The 22934-nt window shown below is 38.3% G+C and overlaps 1 protein-coding gene across 2 annotated transcripts in view; it reads right to left on the bottom strand.

Moving 5' to 3' along the window:
* The window catches only part of LOC102798074 (glypican-6-like), a 143942-nt gene that overhangs the window by 42090 nt on the left and 78918 nt on the right, over positions 1-22934 (bottom strand). For both annotated transcript variants that reach the window (XM_006780324.2, XM_006780325.2), the window contains exon 4: positions 19392-19557. In XM_006780324.2, the coding sequence (XP_006780387.1) occupies positions 19392-19557 (166 nt within the window). The remainder of the gene's footprint in view (positions 1-19391; positions 19558-22934) is intronic.

Below are 22934 nucleotides of genomic sequence, written 5' to 3'. Positions count from 1 at the left end.
TGAGCCTAGATGCCAAGCTCTAACAATATTCTGCTGCTGTAAGAAATGAATCATTAGGTTAATTTGCAAATGCTCAGTGACATAACTGAATATAGGAAGAGCACACCAGAGAGGCAGAGTCATGAAGAAGAAAAGGTAAGGGGAGAGGAGTTAACTGCGAGAAAAGGCGAGGGCAAATAGATCAACAATTTAAGAAGCTGGAGAGCGTTGCTTAAAGAGCTAAATATACCCACTGGTAGGCATGTGCGAGTGTGTGTTTTTATGTGCACACACACCTATATACACATACATACATACATACATAAAGCAGGGGCCGTGACCTTGGACGACTCTCGGCACGAATCGATACCTAAAACAGATTACCCACCGAACCTGACACTTTTCATTTTCATTATAAGACTGTGATATTAATATGTTCATACAGAAGAATGGTACTATTGATTGAGTCGGGCTGGGAGATGTCTGAGGTGAAAATAATGTGTGTGATAATAGACTGTCCTGTCTCTCAAAAAGTAATTAAAAGTCTTGTCTGTGGGTATAGCACTGGTTAAATGGAAGGGTAGAGATATCAAGGAGACGTCTATCTCTGTGCAGTGACATTTGCAGGGATGTGAACAAATCAGGAAAAGCCTATTTAGCCCAAAGGGCAGAAGAAACACTGTTCTGGCTCCACTGAGTCTTCAGTAATGTTTGAATCAAATGTGTAAGTCATTAAATAGATGTGATTATAACCAGAGTTCTGGCACGGAGTGATAAGTAGCCTCTAGGTCTGAAGCCTGTGGGGGCGAAGCCTGCAACGACGCTGCCAAAAAGCAGAACTTCCATCCTCTTGCATGGCCACTTAAATCAGGTCTAAATGACTGTATGCAATATAAAATGCTTAAACAACATCGAAAACTGCTTCTGCTGACAACAAATTATTTAGTGAATATGGCTCCACAGCTTCAGGTTAAAAAAACTGTGCTTTTTGAAAAAGCCGTGTTATTAATGTATCGTTTAACATCAACTAACAGATATGATGCAAACATGTTTACAGTAGCCAGCTGCAGTGTGTGGGCTCCTCTCAAAATTACACACAATGCCCAAGTTTATCATAACTGAGCAACGTATCAGTCGGTGACACGACGACAATGGAAGTTTACAGAGACAATACTTGTCATTTGAGTATGCTGTTGTTTTTTTGGGTCTTGTCTGTTAACAGTAAGGAAACTGTAATAAAGCATCACTGCATCTGTACATTGCCTGACGCTCTCCCATCACTGCTGATGTTTTGTTGTTGCAGTGCAAGTTTGCAAATGCAGTTTCAAAACAGCTCAGTAGTTTCAAACTACTGAGCACTCCAAAAAAATCAGGGCAAGAGGCTCTTATGTCTAAATGGCAAAGCAGGTCATTTGTCAGCATGATTTTTGAGTGTGTGCTAATCGGACACCCCTGTGGTTCAGGCGTGATTATGTTTAGGCAACTGAAATTACTTTCTAATGGTCAGAAAGTTGTTATTGTTGCTAAACCAAATCAATAGTCACTGATTGTTGGTAAAAGAAAGAATATAAAACCGTTACCCAAGAGTCAAAACTGAGCTCTTTATCCCCCCGTGACTGCTCTAAGGAACTTTTCCTGAGATTGAACTGCATAATCTCGGTTTTAATATTATGCATTTTAGCCTTGTGTGGAAACTTCACCTTGTTCACTAAAGAAAAGCTTAGGGGTCTTGTAAAATTGACAAATAAGATTGTTGGGGTAAGTCAGCTACAGCTCTTGCAATTACAGTGCAGCACAGAGGCACTGAGGAAAGCCAATACCATTCAAGACTGTCCTGACCAGCCATTGTGGAATGTGTTTAGCTCCTGCCTTCAGGCCAGCATTTCAGAGTGGCTATCATGAGATTTAAAAAATATAAAACCCCCTTCTCTCAGTGGCAATTGACAGGGCAGGATATTAAGCTCACCCGCTTGACTAAGAGGAGTGATTTCGGAGACAGATGAGTACAGAAGAGGGAGTACTAACCTTTTTCGAGAGGGATCTATTAAAAACAAAGATTAAATCACTAACCTGGTATTAACAATTAACAAATTAAGCTGTAACTCTCAGGTCTAGTAGAGTTGTGCAGCTGCCATGCTGCAACACAGCCTATTCAAAAGAGAAAGTGTAACATTAATATGTAACATCACTGTTATTATTAAATCCTTTATTTAAACTGTTTCTCTGTTTGAGATCGAGAGCTCTTTTTCAGGAGAGACCTGTGTACAAAAAACATGCAACCACATAATGAAATGACCTTATATGTGATCCCAAATTAAGAAACATATATTCAAGAGTAGCTGCAGATAAATATATATGACCTTTTAAAATGCTCCAATGAAATCAGAGAATGTAGCTTTGTAGTTCTTTTGTAGTCTCCATTTGTAGGCAGGAAAATATAAAGTAGTATAAAGTAATTCATTTTCATTTCAAGTACAGCTAATGCTAATAAAATGTCCTGGGACCTGACATTGACAATCTATGCAGTAGGGCCTTGTAAATAAACCTCATGCAAGGTTGCCTGCTTTTATTCATTAGGGAGGACCATTCCACTTTTTCATGTAAGATACAAAGGTGAGTAAGAAATTAATCACCTGTGCTAAACTGCAACGCACGGTGATACACAGAGTTAAGCGGCTTCAAGGTGGTCGAAGCGTGCTTATAAACAATATCCCTATAATCAAGCACAGACAAAACTGTGGACTACACAGTGATCTGACTATCTGTGAATGACAAAGATCTGAAGAAACAAGATCCCAATCTCTGTCTTTAACTTTGTTGATAGGTTTTCCACGTTTTTTTTAAACTGTAAAATCTCTAGAATTTAAATAAAACCAGATACCTTTACAAAATAAATAAAGAGAAAGATTAACAAAGACATTTATCAACATGACATTATGTTTCTGGTTACTAGTGCTGAAGGTGGGAGAGCTGAGTGTCTATGTAGCACATAAACGGTCTTAACAACATGAGCTATTGATGATGAAAATTATTATTATTTTATTATTTTATTTTTTTGTTTCACACATGGTACAGCACTAATTCATTTCCCATACACAACCTTCCTTTCAATTAAAGTAACACTGTTTCCATGCATGAAAAGGAGCAGGAAGAAGAATAAATTCTTATTGACACCTGCCCCCTATCTGTGATAATACAAGTAGGCACTTACAACCAAAATTACACTCTGACAATATTCTGCACATAACAAAACAAAACAAAGCAAACAGAACAATATACTCAACAATGAGCAATACCACTAAATCTCAAACTAAAAGGATCATTTTTCTACAATTAAATTCTATTATTTTCAACTTCTTCATATTGGTTTATCATTTTATTCTTATAGCAGATTTTAAATTGAGAAACATTTGTACAACACTTAAGATGATCACTGAGAGAATTCCAGTTTCTTATGCCTATGACTGTTGGACACATTTGCCTTTGTGTGAAAATCACTGACAGCTAACCATTAATCCACAATATATCTGTGATTTCATTGTTTCACTTTGTAATATTTCTGTTTTTATGTTACATTTTGTATTTTAACCATTGTATGTTAATATTCTTTACATATACTATGTATTCTGCCCTGATTAGTATGTAATTGTTTGCTGATGCAATAACTATCTGAAAAGGGCCTCTTTAGCTTGAAGAGTTTAACTTATGAAGTTGTTAATAAACGTTTCAGATTGGTTATTTTTTCCTTTGACATTTTGCTTGTTTAAGAAGAGAAATCAGACTCACAGGCAGCGCACTCAAAGGGCATTTGCAGCATCTCAGATGCCAAAGTTCAGATTTTGACAGACAATGAGGGATTCATTGAGTATGAGTGTTAAATCTGAATTTATTATGAGTCTTTTAAGGATGCTAAACTTAATGACTAAAATGTTACTTTTCATGGGTAAAACTAGAGCTTTGATTTTGATGGGAAAAGGGGAGGTGTCTATATAAGTCTATATAGTGTATGCGTTCAGTTTATATAATTTGTACTGCAAATTATTTACCATTCGAACAAACATGTCTGTGTTCTATGTTGTCTACTGTATGCCAGGCCCTCGCTTTTAAAGCGTACTGAGTGAATACAGACGCAGATAGTCTCCCTCTTCGCTCTGTTAGTGCCTGTGCCTTTGAAAAGCGCTCCTGTTTGTTTACTCTGTAGTCTCAAATTGGGCGTGATGCTTGGTTAGATTTCCATCAGGAGCTGGCTGGAGGTCATTGCAGGGGACCAGCTTCAGTCCTGTGAAGTCTTCAGCTGCCTATGTTTAGCAGAGTACTTCTCTAATGCTTTTGCAAAAAAAGAAAAATGCCTCGGTGGAATTCAGTGAGAGTAGATGGGAAATTGGCAGCAATTCTGTTACCCATTCCATAAAAGACTCAAAGACCTAAATGATATCCTCAGTGGAGTTCTGACAGCCTATTTTTCATATAGCTTAATGAATATTTGATGGATTGCGAGTATGAGTCAACCATATGAACTGTTAAGAGGGGGTTAGTTGTACATGCTTAAATGACGTCTGATAAAATATAAAATACAAGAACTTTAAAAAATATATATCTTGAAACCGTGAATGATATTAAAGTTCACGTACTGTTTTAATTGTCTTGTTTAGTTTCTAAGTGATACCATCGACACCACTACCCTTCACTGCCATGCAGTCTAAGTGTTTTGGCTTGCTTCATGTCCTAGACCCAGTTAGTCTGGTTTAAATGGATAACAGGAAGCTTGCTACCTATTCTGCTTGGAATTCTTCTGCATTTCCCAACGTATACAGTTTAAGCACAAATACTTTGTGAATCTAATCAATGGAAGTCATTCTGTGACCAGAGTTGGTTGTGTTGAAACAGGACCTAAAATGGAAAAAAAAGGAGGACTGGGTATAGTGATGGCCACACTTACTGGCTTCACATATTTCTTTAAAGATAGCTCACAGGCTTTGGAAGTTATTCTACAATAGTCCGCTTAACGCCTTTCATTTACCAAACAGAGCTGCTATGTGTGATTGTGGCAGCACAATCACTGCTGTTAGATCACACATTTAGATGACTGTAAAGAGACACCCTAGAGTAAAGAAAAGGCCTTTAGTATAGTCAACTAATCCATCCAGTGCCATGGTACTGGGTCGTAGAGCTGGTACGAAAGTTGTAATATAATGTGACATCCATCCATCCATCCATCCAGGGCATTGTTTGGTTTTAGCACTGTTTATGGTTATGTAAATGATATGAATTTGCACTGAGCTGTTTACCTCCTATAATTTGAAAAGTACAATTAGTATCACCACACCATGAAACATACCACTGTGACACAGGGTAGGGTCACCAAGACTGTGCAGCAAAGAAAAGAAAAGAAAAGAAAAGAAAAGAAAAGAAAAGAAAAGAAAAGAAAAGAAAAGAAAAGAAAAGTCCTGAAAGTTAACTTTAGGATCTGGACTTTATTGAAAATGGTTTAGTAAGTGATTTCTTTCTGGAAATGCAATTTTAAGGCTTCGAGACAACAAAGACAATGTTGACTTTTATGTTATTCAGATTTCATTCGTGGGGACATTTTCCTGTCTACTGACCACCAGATTCACATTATGAACAGATGTTTAAACAAAGTTGTAGAAATATGTGATTTACATCCAAATGTTTTGGCAGGGAACACCTCACCGGGTAACTTCAAAATGCCTTTGAATGCAAAGGTCCCAAAAGTAGAAACACAAAGAGATTTGCAGTCATTTCTGTTTCTGCTTTACTCTTTTTGATATCCTGAGATTTCTGGCAATGACAAACACTAATTGTTCTTCATAAATTGTTTTATAAAGGGTTTTTTTTTTGCTACTGCAATTATCTGATAGGGATCTTCTGTAATTTGGCCTTAGTTTTAGTAAATATAAAAAATATAATTTTTCTAACAAATGAACAATTGATTTGTACTACTATTCATCCATCTATCCATTGATAGACACAGTGGGCTGTATTGGCATGGTTATTTATTGCTTGCTGCATGGTGCCAACTTTGCTTCAGGCAGCTTGCTCGGTGATTTTCTAGCAGAAAACTCTCCCTTTTTTGTCACTCTGTGGGATTTGGAAAGACTCCAGCAAACTACCTGCAGAGTCCCTCGGTACACACAGCGGTCGTGGATGAATTTGTGAAAATCAGCCACTATGATGAGAAGCTGAGAAGCAAAAAATAAAGAGTTGTAGTAATAATTAGCACAATTATTAATAACTTTTAATAACTTTAAGAATGGATTTGGGCGTAAGTTTATTTTTTCACTGGTAGATTAAACTGAATCCTTTTCATTTTTGTTATTTTAAACAAGAAGGGCATTTTTTCCAGACATCATCGGTAAGTTTAAGATCTGGTATAATACACACAGTATGTGTTCTCTGGTTTCATTAAAACAAACAAACAAACAAACAAACAAACCACAAATTACTAATTTTAGGACACTGAACTAATAAATGATGAAACATGACACTGTTCCCTTCTACACTGCGTTCACAATTTAATGTGTGAGTTCAGGAAAACACACATTTTGATTTTTCCCTGTTTCTTCACATGTGATGCTGTGACATTTTTAAGCCTTTATAGGTAGCAGCACAAATGAGATTCACCTGGGTTAGTTAAATTACTGAAAAAAAATCTATGTTAAAATGGGACTTGTTCGTAATGATTTCTCTTCTTATTCATTGACTGCCCCTTGAATCACACTCTGGTTTAATTGGTGGAACATATTGGACTTTTTCACACCACACCACATAAGCCAGACTGACCCAAGTGAAAAAAAAGGACAGCTCACTGGGCTGTGCATGACTGCTCTGGAGTTGGTGGGAGGAGTGTCAAGTCAAATGTACGGAAATGATCCCTTCAAGCCATTCATCCCTTCTATTCATGTGTGACCTACTCCTACTCAATAGGGATTAAAACAATATCACTGTCCCAACTAAGAATGAGATGTAGGTTTTATTTTGTAAAGTAAAGATGAGTTTATTAACACAGATTAGGGTGCTGAATAGTTTATAATAAACAAGTAAAGCGGAGATTCTTTACATTTAGTCTACATATTGTTGTAGCCCTTGTTTAATCATAAATTGACTGATTAACTACATATTTTGGAAAGCTGGGGTCAATTTTATTTGATTACTTCCACAACGCTGAATAAAAGACCTCAATAAGCAACACAACATGTTACGATCTAAAGAAACAGCTAAGAAACAAAGTTATTGACATCTATCAGTCTGGAAAGGGTTACAAAGCAATTTCTAAGCTTTGGAGTGAACTATGGTGAGAACCAATATCCACAAATGGTGAAAACGCAGTGGTGAATCTTTCCATGAATGGTCGGCCACAATTACTCCAAGAGCACACTGACGACTCAACCAGGAGGTCACAGAAGAACCCTGAACAAAATGTAAAGAACTTGTGTTACTTTTCCAAGTTAAGGTTCATGATTCAACAATAAGAAAAAGACTGGACAAAAATGGCATCCACCGGTTTCAAAGAGAAAACCACTGCTGCCCAAAACGAACACAAAGGATCATCTTATATTTGAACCACGAGACTTGTGCCAAAATATTCTTTGGACTGTCGAGAAAAAAGCTAAACTCGAGTCTTGTTACATCTGGTGTAAAACTGCGCACAGCATTTTAAAAAAAGAACATCATACCAACAGTCAAACATGGCAGTGGTAGTGTGTGACTGCTTTGCTGATTTAGGACGTGGACGAACTCCAGAAATCGATGGGACCATAAATTCTGCATTCAGTACGTCCGACCATCAGTTTCTACCCTGAAGCTCATCTGTATTTGAGCTGTGCAACGGGACAATAATGTGAAACACACCAGTCCACGTCTCAGTGGCTAAAAAAACCAAAATAAAGCTGTTTGAGTGGCCGAGTCAAAGTCTGAACTTAAATGAGACTTAGATGCTTTAGTGCAGAGATTCCCAAAGTGGGGGGCCCGCCAGACAGGGCTCCCACACAAAGGCAAAGCAGAAGATGAAGCATCGCCAAATATGTTTCCAAACCAACTTCCTTCCAAGCAAAATACTAGAAAATATGACGAAGGTGTAGCTTTTGGCTTCACCTGCACAAGTGCCAAGGTAGGTCTCCCTGACAGAATTACTTTTCTTTGCAAGATCTCACAAAAGTTCATCTTAATTTTTTTTTTATCTCCCATGTCCCTTCCGGGTCTCCATATTAAACAAAGGGGGGCCTAGCAAAAAAAAGTTTTTTTTGCTAGGCATGGCAAAAAAGGAACCATGGCTTTAGTGTGACCTTAAACAGCCGTTCATGCTTGAAAACCATACAACGGGGCTGAATTTAAAAAGATTCTCCAAAGAAGAGTGGCCTCATTGCCAGCTATCACAAGTGCTTGATGGCAACTTCTGCTGCCAAGGTTGCTACAACCAGTTATTAAATTTAGGGACGAATTACTTTTTCACACAGGGTCAGGTAGGTAGGGCCTTAATAAGTGAAGTCATCATTTAAAAAACTGCATTTTATATTTACTCAGGTTATCTTTGTGCAATATAAAACTCTGTTTGATGATTTAAAACATTTAAGTGTGACAGATATTCAAAGGTGGCAGACACTTTCTCACAGCGCTGTATGTTTCCAGTGATCATTTGTTAATAGTTTGTTTTTGCAACAACTGCCCCTCCACAATTAATATGAATTAATAAAGGGATAATTCAGCTGTACTAAAAACGATGAACACAATGCTACACAGTACCCATAAATATATGCCTGCCTAGTGATTCAGGGTTGCAGTGATGAAAATGGAAAGAATAACTTTCACCATCTGCTGGTGCAAACTGCAGAAAGTGTCTGCAGACAAACGCTCCAAGCTGATGTCGCAAAGCTGTCTTTCTCCACATGCCTGAGCTCATCATGAAAGGTGTCACAAAAACAGCACGTAGATTGTTTACTCTAAATTCTAGTCGACAAATACAGTGGGGCAAAAAAGTATTTAGTCAGCCACCGATTGTGCAAGTTCCCCCACTTAAAATGATGACAGAGGTCAGTAATTTGCACCAGAGGTACACTTCAACTGTGAGAGACAGAATGTGAAAAAAAAAAATCCATGAATTCACATGGTAGGATTTGTAAAGAATTTATTTGTAAATCAGGGTGGAAAATAAGTATTTGGTCAATAACAAAAATACAACTCAATACTTTGTAACATAACCTTTGTTGGCAATAACAGAGGTCAAACGTTTACTATAGGTCTTTACCAGGTTTGCACACACAGTAGCTGGTATTTTGGCCCATTCCTCCATGCAGATCTTCTCAAGAGCAGTGATGTTTTGGGGCTGTCGCCGAGCAACACGGACTTTCAACTCCCGCCACAGATTTTCTATGGGGTTGAGGTCTGGAGACTGGCTAGGCCACTCCAGGACTTTCAAATGCTTCTTACGGAGCCACTCCTTTGTTGCCCGGGCGGTGTGTTTTGGATCATTGTCATGTTGGAAGACCCAGCCTCGTTTCATCTTCAAAGTTCTCACTGATGGAAGGAGGTTTTGGCTCAAAATCTCACGATACTTGGCCCCATTCATTCTGTCCTTAACACGGATCAGTCGTCCTGTCCCCTTGGCAGAAAAACAGCCCCATAGCATGATGTTTCCACCCCCATGCTTCACAGTAGGTATGGTGTTCTTGGGATGCAACTCAGTATTCTTCTTCCTCCAAACACGACGAGTTGAGTTTATACCAAAAAGTTCTACTTTGGTTTCATCTGACCACATGACATTCTCCCAATCCTCTGCTGTATCGTCCATGTGCTCTCTGGCAAACTTCAGACGGGCCTGGACATGCACTGGCTTCAGCAGCGGAACACGTCTGGCACTGCGGGATTTGATTACCTGCCGTTGTAGTGTGTTACTGATGGTGACCTTTGTTACTTTGGTCCCAGCTCTCTGCAGGTCATTCACCAGGTCCCCCCGTGTGGTTCTGGGATCTTTGCTCACCGTTCTCATGATCATTTTGACCCCACGGGATGAGATGTTGCGTGGAGCCCCAGATCGAGGGAGATTATCAGTGGTCTTGTATGTCTTCCATTTTCTGATGATTGCTCCCACAGTTGATTTTTTCACACCAAGCTGCTTGCCTATTGTAGATTCACTCTTCCCAGTCTGGTGCAGGCCTACAATTCTTTTCCTGGTGTCCTTCGAAAGCTCTTTGGTCTTGGCCATGGCGGAGTTTGGAGTCTGACTGGTTGAGGCTATGGACAGGTGTCTTTTATACAGATGATGAGGTCAAACAGGTGCCATTCATACAGGTAACGAGTGGGGGACAGAAAAGCTTCTTACAGAAGACGTTACAGGTCTGTGAGAGCCAGGGATTTTCCTTGTTTGAGGTGACCAAATACTTATTTTCCACCCTGATTTACGAATAAATTCTTTACAAATCCTACCATGTGAATTCATGGATTTTTTTTTCACATTCTGTCTCTCACAGTTGAAGTGTACCTCTGGTGCAAATTACTGACCTCTGTCATCATTTTAAGTGGGGGAACTTGCACAATCGGTGGCTGACTAAATACTTTTTTGCCCCACTGTATATCACAAAGTGGTGGCAAACGGATATGATTAACCTAAATTTATTCACAACTTCATGTTTTGCTTGTAATCGTGATGAATGAATGAAGAATTCCCGAGTGAGACTCGCTCCCTTTGAACAAGTCGTTTGGTTGACATAGTAAACATGGTCAGTAAACAGTTCCATAATCATAAATTATAAAACAACAATGCTGCCACTTTAATATGGAAAGAAGCGCCACGTCAGGGGCAAATCACTGCGTCACTGCACTCGGGTATCGCTGTTTATATGCTTTGCTTTTTTTTGACAAACCATGCTGGCTTTGTTCAGTGGCGGAATGGCTCACCTAAATACAACAGTGCACCTGCTGTCTTCTTTCATTTCTTGTCGATCACAGCATATAATTGCTAGTCAGCACCTGCTAAGCATTCATGATGTGGGAGTGCCTGAGAAAATACAAACATATGTACAGAATTTTTGATCTTCCTGTTTAAACTCTCAGCTCCACCGTGTTGTAGAGGTGCTATGCTAAATTTTAACATAAAATAAACACGAGGCATGTGACATATGAGGGCCTTACAAGACTAACTGGGAAAAAGCCATGGAATAATTTTTGCCCACAGGGCTCACTGATCTGCCTTTGAAGAGCTGAGAGGATGAGAACATACAGACATGCCAATGATTACACATTAGGGTTCTGCAGTTGTGTTTCACAGTAAAGTGACACATTTGTGCTTTATTTGAAGTATGACAGGATAAACTGACATGCACATGTTATATAATGTTCATCATCCTTCCTTAAAGACATTCCTGGTAACACTCGTGTTTGTGACGATAAGCCTCAACCTTCTACTATCACTTACACAGAACCTATAGGATTGCCTTGAAGAAGTCCAGCTTCAATCATCCTTGGACTTTACCAGAACAGCTTTGCATGTTTCACAGCTCCAAAATCCTTATTTATCTTATGCTAGCTCTTCATGCAGCACCTCACTTCATCCTGAGTCTGAAACAAGCCGTCTCTTTGTAGCTCCCTCTCTCTCTTTTCTCTGATTTCCTGCTGCTTTGCCTCGTTACAGCAGCACTGCCTCGTCTGCTGCTTGTGTGCAGGTTCTGAAAACAATCGGCAAAAATACTATAAAATATAAGTTCCTGATTAAAATGGTCACTTCTTAAATCTATCCATTTATGTTTGAGACTGAGTCTGATCTGGAACTAGAAAGCTGACAGCACATGCGCAGCCTAACCGAAAAACCTACTTCATACTCGATATTTCCTGCCTTAATGGACAAGTGCATTGGCTTGAGGCTGAGGCTAAAAACTGACTGACAAAAAGAAACTGTACCCACTGTAGTATAGTGCTTTTTTCCCAAAAAATGGAAAGCAAATGTAATTTTACTTCATAACCAACAAAACTTATAAAGTAGTCCTAAACAGAGCAGCAGAAAAACGTAGGATGCAGCTGGTGGTTGCTGTGTTAAAAAATAAAAATGCATTTAGAGCAGCTTTTGGCTGAAAGAGATAAGATGTACATACACTGAACTTATTTGAAACTATCTAACATTGTAACAAATGAAAGAAAGCAAAATCGTTCCACTTTAAAATTGTGCCATCTAAACCAAACAAAAACAAAGCCAAAATGATTACGCTATCACATCATTTTCCTGTAACATTTTTTTCTAATGTGCAGCTGTAAGAGGTGAATCAATTACAAAAGATTCTCTACCCTGCCAACATTTCTGTCTGTCTTTTAGCAGCCTGCACGGCCAGGCACTTACAGCTGGATTGTAGCTCAGTAACAACACCAACAAAAAATCCTTGATAGGACCTTTTTCAGTTTGTTTGGCTTTCAGCTATTTCTGGTTTACTTTAGCTCATCTGACACCTCAAATACCATGTCTCTTCTTCCACCAACTCTAATGTCTTTTTACATTGGCAATTTTTCTGCTTTTCCAGCTGCAAGAAAATAAAAACCCAATTCTGCTGCCTCTCTGTTAATTTTCCTGTTTTTTGCAGGGAAACAAATGTATACTGGTAAAGGAAACATTAAGAGCAGATGCAATGCTCACTGTGATGGATAACCCAAAAAGTAACTGTATTACCAAGGGCTTATGTTCCCCAGTTTCATAATCTGCTTACACACATCAACCTCACTGCACGCCTCACCCACGTGCAGCAAGTTTCAGAGCTGAAATTTTCACACTGGTGAACACAGCACTTTGGGAACATAAGAATGGCCTCTGCATAACAAATTGAACTCAAGCTCCAAGCATGTTGCAGTTAAGTGAAGGAATTGAATATGATACTGCAAACCTGCAGTGCCCCAAAAGTGGTAGGCGTCATCTTTGGGAAATGGCTACTCTGATTAAAATTTCAGTGGAACAACTGGGACGTATCAGTCGATAAGCAGCTTGGCAGGTGTCGTTAAACAGAACCAGGATGGATTTTTCATTACTTTCAGTGTTTTTAAGTTAAGCTAACTGACTTTATTTTACCATCTTTATTTTAATGAATTATTCCTGTGGAATCTGATTTGGCCACAACCTTAATAAATATGCAAAACAATATGCTCCACAGTAAGTAACAATATGTCTTCTGCAAATGTGAAATTGGAGGATAAAATCTTGCCACACTCAATATGCCTGTGTGGATGAAATCAGTTAAATAAATCATACAGCTTAGTTAATTCAGAATATTACAAAAAATACTTGCTGGTTGTAAATATAAAGGGCAGTGGTGTTAGCATTCGTGCCAGAGATGCAGGAAAACAGTACTCTGCAGATCCTGCAGAGCCAGTAGCAATTACAAAGAAAAGACATTGTTTTTTGATGATGCTGGGGATATGGAGATCACTTCCACTCGGCTAAGTGAGTCATCCAGCCTTTTCAGCTCTTTGACAGGCAAAAAACCCCACCAGCTACCTTGTTTGTTCCTGTCATGTCTGTTACTGAGACTGTAATGCTTGATACTTGTTCGAGTGCCCGTGTGTCTGTATGTGTGTGTGTGTGTGTGTGTGTGTGTGTGTGTGTGGTTTAATTTAGAGGTACAGTACTTATGGCATACTAGCATGAATCTTAAATCCTCTAGAAAAAACTAAATTTGGTTTGTGCAGAACTGAGCACAGTTACACAGCTTGAAGGCTGTAAAGTAAAGCAAAAGTATGGCTTCTGCCAAGCTATCTATATCATTTAAAGCACCGACACACTGTTCATCTTCATGATCTCAAAGAGATCGTGGAAAGTCTTTCTTGGAGGAAGGAGAAAACATTGGCTTCATAAACTGTGGGTTGTGGGAAGGTACAGTTACACGGGGACCCAATCCTAGCAATTAAAAAGAAATGAGCAAATAAAATCAATGAGGATCACTTACGATGTGGTGTCAAAGGACTCACCAGAGGACAACACAAGTCTATATCTTAATTAGGAGAAATAATGTGTTTATGGGCCCAGCACAGAGAAAGAAGTTGGCAAACTACAATGGTCTTTACAAATCACACCAAATTTAAAGCTAAAAGAGTTAATTAATTCCACTGGATGTGCTTTTAAGTATGTTTACTAATCCCTGTTCAAGCACACATCATCACTGTAACAGTTTTTGTGTAAAGCTCTTCATTATTTAGTGGGGGGTGCAAAAATATGCAAATTTGAACTCTGCTGAACTTTGTGGGTGCAGCCAACTGAACACCACTGAAAACTGTTCACAATAACAAACAGAGAGACAGAGAAAAAACCCAGCCTTTCTTTGGTTAATTATTTCCATACCTGCATTGTATAGTAATAAGCTTACAATATACAAATATCAGATATAAAACGTCCATAAAAATAAAAAAATATTTATTTATTGGCTTAATTTAAGCAAGCAGATGTGACTCCGAATGAGCCTGAGTCTCTCAGTGGTGGTAAAGTGCTGCTACCAGCAACAGCAATGTGGATAAAGGTCCATGCAGCATCATCCAGGGCTGAAATATGAAAGAAATGCAGCTTCTGTAGTGGCCACTTTAGAGATGCTCTAAAAGCAACTGAATCCTAATAGGCTCCATCTTAAAATACCCAGCTAAGCTTATTAAGAGTCATGTTTATAGCTTGGTATAAAAGGTCTCAGTCACACAGGCCAGGTTGAAAAATGTGTATTCCCTAAACAAAAAACCTCCTTTGTTTGGAAGCTGCTGACATCACCTATAGTTTGCATAAAAGATGCCAACTTGTCTGACAGCATTCACCATTTCACTCTCCAATGTTGGCCGATCAGAAGGTCTAGAACCTAGGAGGGAAAAAGTTAACAAAGATGACAGTTTCTAAATGGAGGGACAGTAACTGTAACTCTAAGTGTATATTTTGTCTATATCCACCATTGTAGAAATTCATCTCATGTAAACAATAACGTGGTGCACAGGGCGACGTCAACAAGCCGCACACCTTTGACGTTGCGTGACTAAATCTCATTTTTCCTCATCCACATGTAAACGCAAAAACAAAGTTTTCGAAAATCTGTGGCAGGAAAATCCCAGTTTTCAGTGATCCAAAACGCCGTTTACATGTGGACGAAAGGCCCAAACGCAAAGAAAAAGCTGCGTTTTCAAAAATACCCGCGTACATGTGGACGTAGCCTGTAAATGTAAAATTGTATCAACTCTTAAAAGCTGGCTAACTAAGCTAATATAAGCAGCAGCAGCAGATTGAAAATTGTGTCTCTTAAATGACCCTGCTGTTTATAGCTGGTTAGCCTTTGTTTGTTTAGCAGTGTTTTGTGGCCAGGTTTGCAGATTGAGTTGCATTTTTGACACGAAGGAATGAAACAGTAAGTATGTCGAGTGTAACTGGTAATATTAGCCAGGGTTGCTGGGGCATTGAACAAGAACATTAAACTAGAATTAGGCTAATTAGCTGAAAATACTGAAGCCACCCATCAAACTCTTTTCATGTTAAGACTGTGAAATGTGAAATCCAGTGACAAGCCTGACATTTGGAGTTACAGCTGCAAAGCAATTTTTAAATCTCCTATTTCAGAAAGAGGTTAACAGTCAATTATTATCTGTCTCTAATTTTAGCCACGTGTAGCTGAGACGGTTATGTTACACTGATAACATTTGCTTGTCAAAAATGACGTTGTTCACGGTGTAGCCTGAGCCTAAAAAGCTACTGTAGAGTTTGAATAATAGGATGCGTGTCCCTTCCTCTTTCTCTCTCTCGCCGTCTCTCTGAGGGTATTTTAACAAGGTGCTGACAAGAAAAATGATAATGATGTGTCTGTCATGATGCAGAGCTGGGTAAATTTGTCACAATGGCAGGTGACTGATGGTCTAGGATCATCCAACGGCCAAACCCTGAATTCTTTCCCTGAACACACACGCAGACACACACGTGTAGACACACACAAAAATCACTCAGCACGGGTAGCTACAAGCAGGTAAATCACTTTCTTCCTCAAGTTTATCCTCATTGTTCATGAACTGCCTGACTTTTTTTTTCAGCCTGCAAGTGACAATGTCATTACAGTAACCTTTACAAAGTGTAAACTACTGTACTGTGACTGTAACTTTATATGTATGAAACCGATGCTGTGATCATTCTTCTTCTGCATAGCAATATGTAGGCTACATCAAAGTATTCACCAAGGTCGTTACTGTTTCAATGCTACACAGATTTCTGCTTTAATGCTCGCATAGACACAATGTGATGCTGACATCTTAACATGCAAACTGCTTTTTTTTATGTATCCAATAAAATCAGCAGTTGGTTTTCATTTGTTTGATTGCCAATATTTTAGTTTCTAATCTCATGGTGAGGCATTGTCAGTGTTAAGAGACATTTTAATGGTTCTGTAAAGCATTTAGAGCAATCTCTCTTCTTTTATTCAAAACGAAGGCATAGGCTATTTTCACAGCAGTTACTCTGATATGAAAGGGTAGGTAAAACCCAACTGTTATAAGGACATTATGAAGGTTATGCGCTGCGTTTACCCGCTATTTCATGTCAAAATGGCTGCTGTGGAAAAAAAAAAACTTGTGTAATCTAGATAGAACGAAAAATATTTCACCACCTACTCTTGCATAGTACCACTGTGATACTGTCTTTTAATACTTACAATATTAATAATTAAATAGGGTTAAAAATATATATAACAAGGTGTAAAGAGCATTGCATAGATTTGATATATTTAATCTATGTTATGCTTGACCTATTGGCTTATTTTATAGATTAAATATAATATTGAATTAATTAATTAATTATTCAACAAAAAAACCCACAACACCAAAACCATCATCTAACAAACAAACAAGAATAAAATTACCAAACTGTGTTTTACATTTTCCACAATTCAAAAGACACAACATATCTTATGGCAGATAAATTGTGATTGTCATTTTCTCAGCAAACAGGAGATGTGACGCAACTTTTAGGTGCCGAGAGAGAAAAGACCGAAGTCACTGTGAGTTTTGTGTTTGGTGACTGAGCAGACATGCAAAGAACATTTCCATAAATATTTAAAGAGAAAGTAGGAAAGCAAAGCTGTTTTCATACAGTGATGGAGTCAAGCTTATTAAAATCTGCCTTTCAAGGTTTAGATACACTAAAGTGCAATATAACACGTAGCCAGAACCTGATTATTGCAACAGGATTTTATTTCTATTAGTCTAAATGACATGTGTATTAAGTTTAATAATTTTAATGTCAGTAAGGTTGCAAATCTACTGACATTTAGCGAAGTCTATTATTAAGTATAACGTATTTCAGTATAAGAAAAATCCTTCTCAGGAAAGAAGATTAAAAAGAAAAAACTTCAAATGATAAATTATTCAAACCCAAAAAACTGAAAACACTTGGCCTGCCAGCAATTACCTGGCAAATAAACCAGAGGTAAAAACAAAATGTTCACAAATTTTGTCCGTTATTTCTGTGTTCTTCAATGTAATTACAGATCACATTTCCATGGTGAATATCAGACATACAAGGCATGTAATAAATGACATTATGATTTCATTTTAAGCCACAGGGTCTGTCTTACAGCAGAAGGGCTCTGGCACCAATTCACCTTAATGTTACTAACTACACCTGTGCTTTTTTCTGCCGTGACATTTCAAAATGACCATCATTAAAAATAGATGTTACAGGCATATTGGTACTATTAAGTATTGTGTGCGAATATATATATATATATATATATATATATATATATATATATATATATATATATATATATATATATATATATATTATTTATTTTCTTGTTGTGTATTGGAGTGTTAGGAGCACGGCGCTTGTAAACACATTAGTAACTATTTTACTTGCCAGAAATAAAGTAAGTGTTTTTCTTGGTAGATTTGGTATAGCAAATAAAAATGTAGATTTATAAGTTTGATTTTAATGAAATAAAGAAACAGCACTTTATACATGCTTTTTTTCTCCTCTTTTTCTTGCTGTGGAATAATAAAACAGCAGCCTGGAGCTTCTCCTGTGGTCATACAACTACTGATACCATCAATGGTATCAATAGTGACATTTAAACATGAGCAAAGTCCACAGGTAAATGCCACTGGGGGTTCTCGAGGCTTTTAATCTAACCTCCCTTAATAGTTGATGATTTGAAAGGAGGACAATGACAGATTGTGTAGGGGTTCAATCCATAAATTTCTATAATGTAAAGTTATGCTTCAGTGGTGAGAACTGACCTGTGATACATTTAGAAGTTGTCTCTGAAAGGCAGATCAATATTTCTTGTGAGCTGCATGGTAAGCAAATTGAAGTACAGTACTTTAGCAACAGATAACAAATACAAAATGTCACCAGACATCAAAAACAAATCTTTTGTAGCAAAAAATAAACATCCCCTGGGTTCTGCATTTCTAATTATAATACAATGAAACACACTGGCTTTCCAAAGCAAAACCCATGTCTGCACAAAAAAAGTGATTTAGAATAAAAAAAAAAATACACTTTTTCTGACACCCCAAGGGTGTTTGGGTCTAACTAGATTCATCATTCTGTTGCAACAACAGCTTTTCCCATTACTGTCAAGCACATCATCCCTTTGCGACAATAGATTTTCCTCTTCACAACCAAACAAGACACTAACTTTTTAACACATGTCATAAAGCTGTGAGACATCTCATTCAGTGCATGGGGGCCCATGTTGATCTGAGACTTCAGACGTGCCATTGGAGAGAACAAACGGTACGTCATCTCATGGTTTCTCAAATGACAGGCTTGTCACAAAACAGCGAAAAGCTTAGAAGTGCAGTTCACTTGACACACAGTCTTTGGGGATGTCTCTTAAAAAATGGTGCCCCATTTAAAAAAAAAAAAAAAAAAATCTGTTAGTGTGGGTGGGAGGATGGGATTGGGGTACATAACAAATAAAGCACTGGCCTACAAAAGATCCAGAGGGAACACTCTATATGCCTTCTTGGTATCCATTTAACAGGAGGGCTTACAGCAGCCGGCTGCTTACAGCCAAACTGAAGTGCTATATTACTCACCATGCTCAGCTGGAAACACTATAGAAAATGTGTTTGCCTAGGATCTACTCTCCTTTATCAATCCCAAACAGCAGGGACTAGAGCTTTAAGCACTATGCCAGGGTTCCAGCAATAGCAAACAACATTTCAGACAGAAAAAGAAGAAATGGTTTCACAAATAAGATTTCAGTTTTGTCTCTTTAAAATCCTTTAAAGCTGAATCTATCACAGCGCATCCTACTGAATTCCCATCGAGACTATTCAAAGGCACTGCCTTAGAAAAGAAACATGCAGCCTTAGAAGTACAAGCTCAAATTTGAACACATGTCGACGAACCTACAAAGAAAGAGAAAACGAAAAACAGGTGCAAGGGCACTCGATTCAAATCTTACCAATGAAGAGGTTCCATTCAGAATCTAGGTCTGCCTGGTTTGCTAGACAGCCTCTCATTACGTTGTGACAGTAGTTGGGACAGGATTTGAGCCCAGGCATTCCACGACAGTATGGACAGTACAGCATCCTGGTCAAGGCTTTAACACATGCTGGAGCTACATTCACCTGCAAAGCAAAGAGATGCTTTTTCAGTTATGTCAGGGATTGAAATTGTGATTATTTCTAATAGAAGTTGAAATGTTTGATGGTAGTCAAAATTTTCCAAGAGGATTCTACCAGCACCAGTGCATGCCAAAGCATCAGACGTCAAAAATGCTGTTTTATATGAAACTATAGAGGGGATGGAAGTCGGACGGACACTACACTCTATTGCATCTTCTGAAGCTTGAAATGTGGAAATCCACCAGATGAAACTGCATGACAAGGTTTACATCTCTGTCCATCTCCATTTATTGTGAAGGCTGTGCCTTTTGTTGTTGGGCCATGTAACTGTGCTGGCTTGAGTAAAAGTGACAGGATTCTCACATCTGCTTCCCCTCAGAGGTGGGGATGCAGAACGGGGAGTACATCTGATAATTGGCCTGTCAGCCTCTGTATTCATGGTTGACTTTAGATTTTGAACAGCACACACTGGAGACTTCTAGTGTGTGTGTGTGTATGTCTGTGTGTGTGTGGGGGGGGGATGGTTTCCGATGGGTCAGCAAAGCAGGATAGTTAAAAGTAAAGCTAACTAAGCCAAAAAGGGACGTCTTCTTACATTTAAGCAATAAAAATTAATTCAGCAGCACTTTGGTTTAGCAGATATTCAATATATATTAACAATATAAATATGTGGAAAATTATGTGGACTTTAATTTAAAGTCCACAAAATCACTGCATTTTTATTCATTTTTTTTCACTAATGTATCACTTTAGTGCTACTTAAACTTCTGTTAATTTTGATACTGTCAGACAAAATAAAGAAATAAAAAGCAAAGACAGACGGCACAAAGCCTGCGACAAAAATAAAGCACAAATAAAAGAAGATAAAAATGAAAAGAGAAGAACGCATTAGTGCACTACTGTAGCTCCATGGTAACATCTGAGGCTTTGTAATGACACTGCATACAGCCTGCGTCTGTTTTTAACATTTCAGCTTGTCTTTGATTTCACTCATACCATGACCAGACCACCTGTGTGTGAAAGCGTGAGTCTGAGAGATTGGGGGGAAAAAAGACAAGAGCGATGTTAGAAAAAAGGCAGAGAGAGAGAGAGACAGAGAAGCAGAAGGCAGAGATGAGCGCTATTAATGTATTTGCTTCCACTGCTGCTCGGCACCAAGCGACAAGGATCAAATGAACCATCTTTGACATATGCAATCTGCCAGTGACATCACGCGATGTCTTGTAAGAAGGCCATTAAACCGGGTTGCTAGCTGTCAGTTGTAGCGCTGCGTGTCATCCGCTGGTATGTGTTTTTGTAAATTGTTTATATCTCTCTGGGAGTGTAGCGAACATATGGGAATTTTTCAGGAACAAGGTTCATTTGACAACACATTAGAAAGCTGACATGCATGGGAAACCAGAGTGTTACATTTGAAACCGTTAAAAATATAGGACATTACTGCGTTATAGACAGAATTAGGAGGATATTACTACTGGAGAGCTGGAACACACACATATATATAAATAAATCTGTGTGTGAGTGTTTTGCTATTTTCTACTCACGCACCACAGTCACACACCACACTCACGGTGCCTTAATGAGGACTTGTAGATGTTAAAAATATATTAATAATCAGTTAGAATATGCTTACAGCTACATTACTATATCTTATAGCCCATTTAAAAATGAATAGTGGTGTAAAGTAAAATGCTACTAATCGACATATTTATAAATAATTCATATATTTATTACGTTGTTTCTTTGTTTTTTAAAGTGACATACTGTACACCGTTCAGTGTACTGTTATAGGAGCCTACTATAATGCCTTATGGAACACTTTCCGAAGGGCAGTTTCGTAATTTAATTTCTACATTTTCTGATTCACAAACTGAGCTCGAGGAAGTTTTTTTTTTCTAAAAGAAACATTAGAGCAGACTGAGAGTGAACAGGCTGAGGAGAAATCCTAAGATGCTGCCAAGGATGCAGAGCAACAAACACCAAGAAAACAGAGAGACAGATACAGATGAAGCAGACGGAGAGAAAACCGGACAAGACACTAGCAGACAAACAGAAGGAATAGGCAGGTGCCGTCACCACACTTGGACACAGAAACAGGACCAACTAAATGCCAATCACAGTGTTTGGTTTGGAGAGAACATCCTGTAAAATTCCACAGACTTTCTGCTTCCAAATGTACACTTTATGATTTTCAGGATCCAATACATATCACACTATATATATATATGTATTTATATATATATTGCCATCTATTTACAGACCTTGAAGAGCAGTCTCCAGTGACAGTGCTCTCATCTTTAGATCTCAGCCTGTTTTCTTCCCTTGCCTTCACTACTTGCACTTCATAAAAATCCGTATCACACATAAATTCACAAAGTCTGACTGCTACATGCAATTCACCAATCGACTGCGACTGAGACAGGGATGAGACACTTTTCCGATTCTACTCCCCCCCACATCCCTGTGTTTCTTCAGAAATATCCCGTGCCCTCTCCCTCATCAACGACTCAAATCCCACAGATTAAATACATTATCCTATCAAGCATTTGAATCATTTTTGTTTCACAAGCTAATTTGCATATAAATATGTTTTGGGTAGTGAGAGAGAGAGAGAGCTCATCCTTTTTGTTTTCTCTTTTGGCTCATAGTGGCCTAGTCGCTGTACCTGAGCAGCAACATGAAATCCAGTTTAAACCACAATTGTAAAACAGCAACCAGTTGACAGCATGACTTTGAAGTATCTGTGCTTGATAAATTCCTTGTTTCACTGCTGTGGTATAAATGATGGCAACATCATAGAGGAGGATAATGAAAATATAGTCCCTGCACCATCTGCAACATCAACATGCAGTTTTTTCCCCAACTTGTAAAAAGGATTTCATTATTTATACAAATATTAAATAATATATCTTTTTTTTTAAATTGTCAGAATAACTTACTTCTGTCAATTCAATTACACTTGGCCCAGTTTCTCAACATATAGAGAGAAAACACTGGGATTTTTTTTTTTCAACCACAGTCCAGTTTCAACTACGTCCTTTATATTCGATGTGGCTTTTTTGTGGCAACAGAAGAAATACAGTTAATACTGCAAATGGGAAAAGTGCTTTAAGCTGCCCTAAAGCTTTGTGAGCCTTTGGAAAATTTGCATTAAAATGGTGCCTCCTAACACAATTATCTTAGTGGGATTTTTTTACATCATCGCTGTTACTGTGCCCAGCAGTCGCCGGGTGCCCTGGATGAAGGGTAATCTGATAATCTTGTTAGCACTTATTTACAGTTGAGTAGATAAAATATTTCACAGCAGGCTGAGGGGAGAACTTGGAAGTGAGATGACTCAGATCCAGAGCAAGATTAAAACACTAATCTACTCATCTGAT

Source organism: Neolamprologus brichardi, chromosome 1 (assembly GCF_056152115.1).
Source record: "Neolamprologus brichardi isolate AB-2024 chromosome 1, ASM5615211v1, whole genome shotgun sequence".
In the NCBI taxonomy this organism is placed as follows: domain Eukaryota; kingdom Metazoa; phylum Chordata; class Actinopteri; order Cichliformes; family Cichlidae; genus Neolamprologus; species Neolamprologus brichardi.
This window is presented reverse-complemented; position numbering and strand designations above follow the sequence as displayed.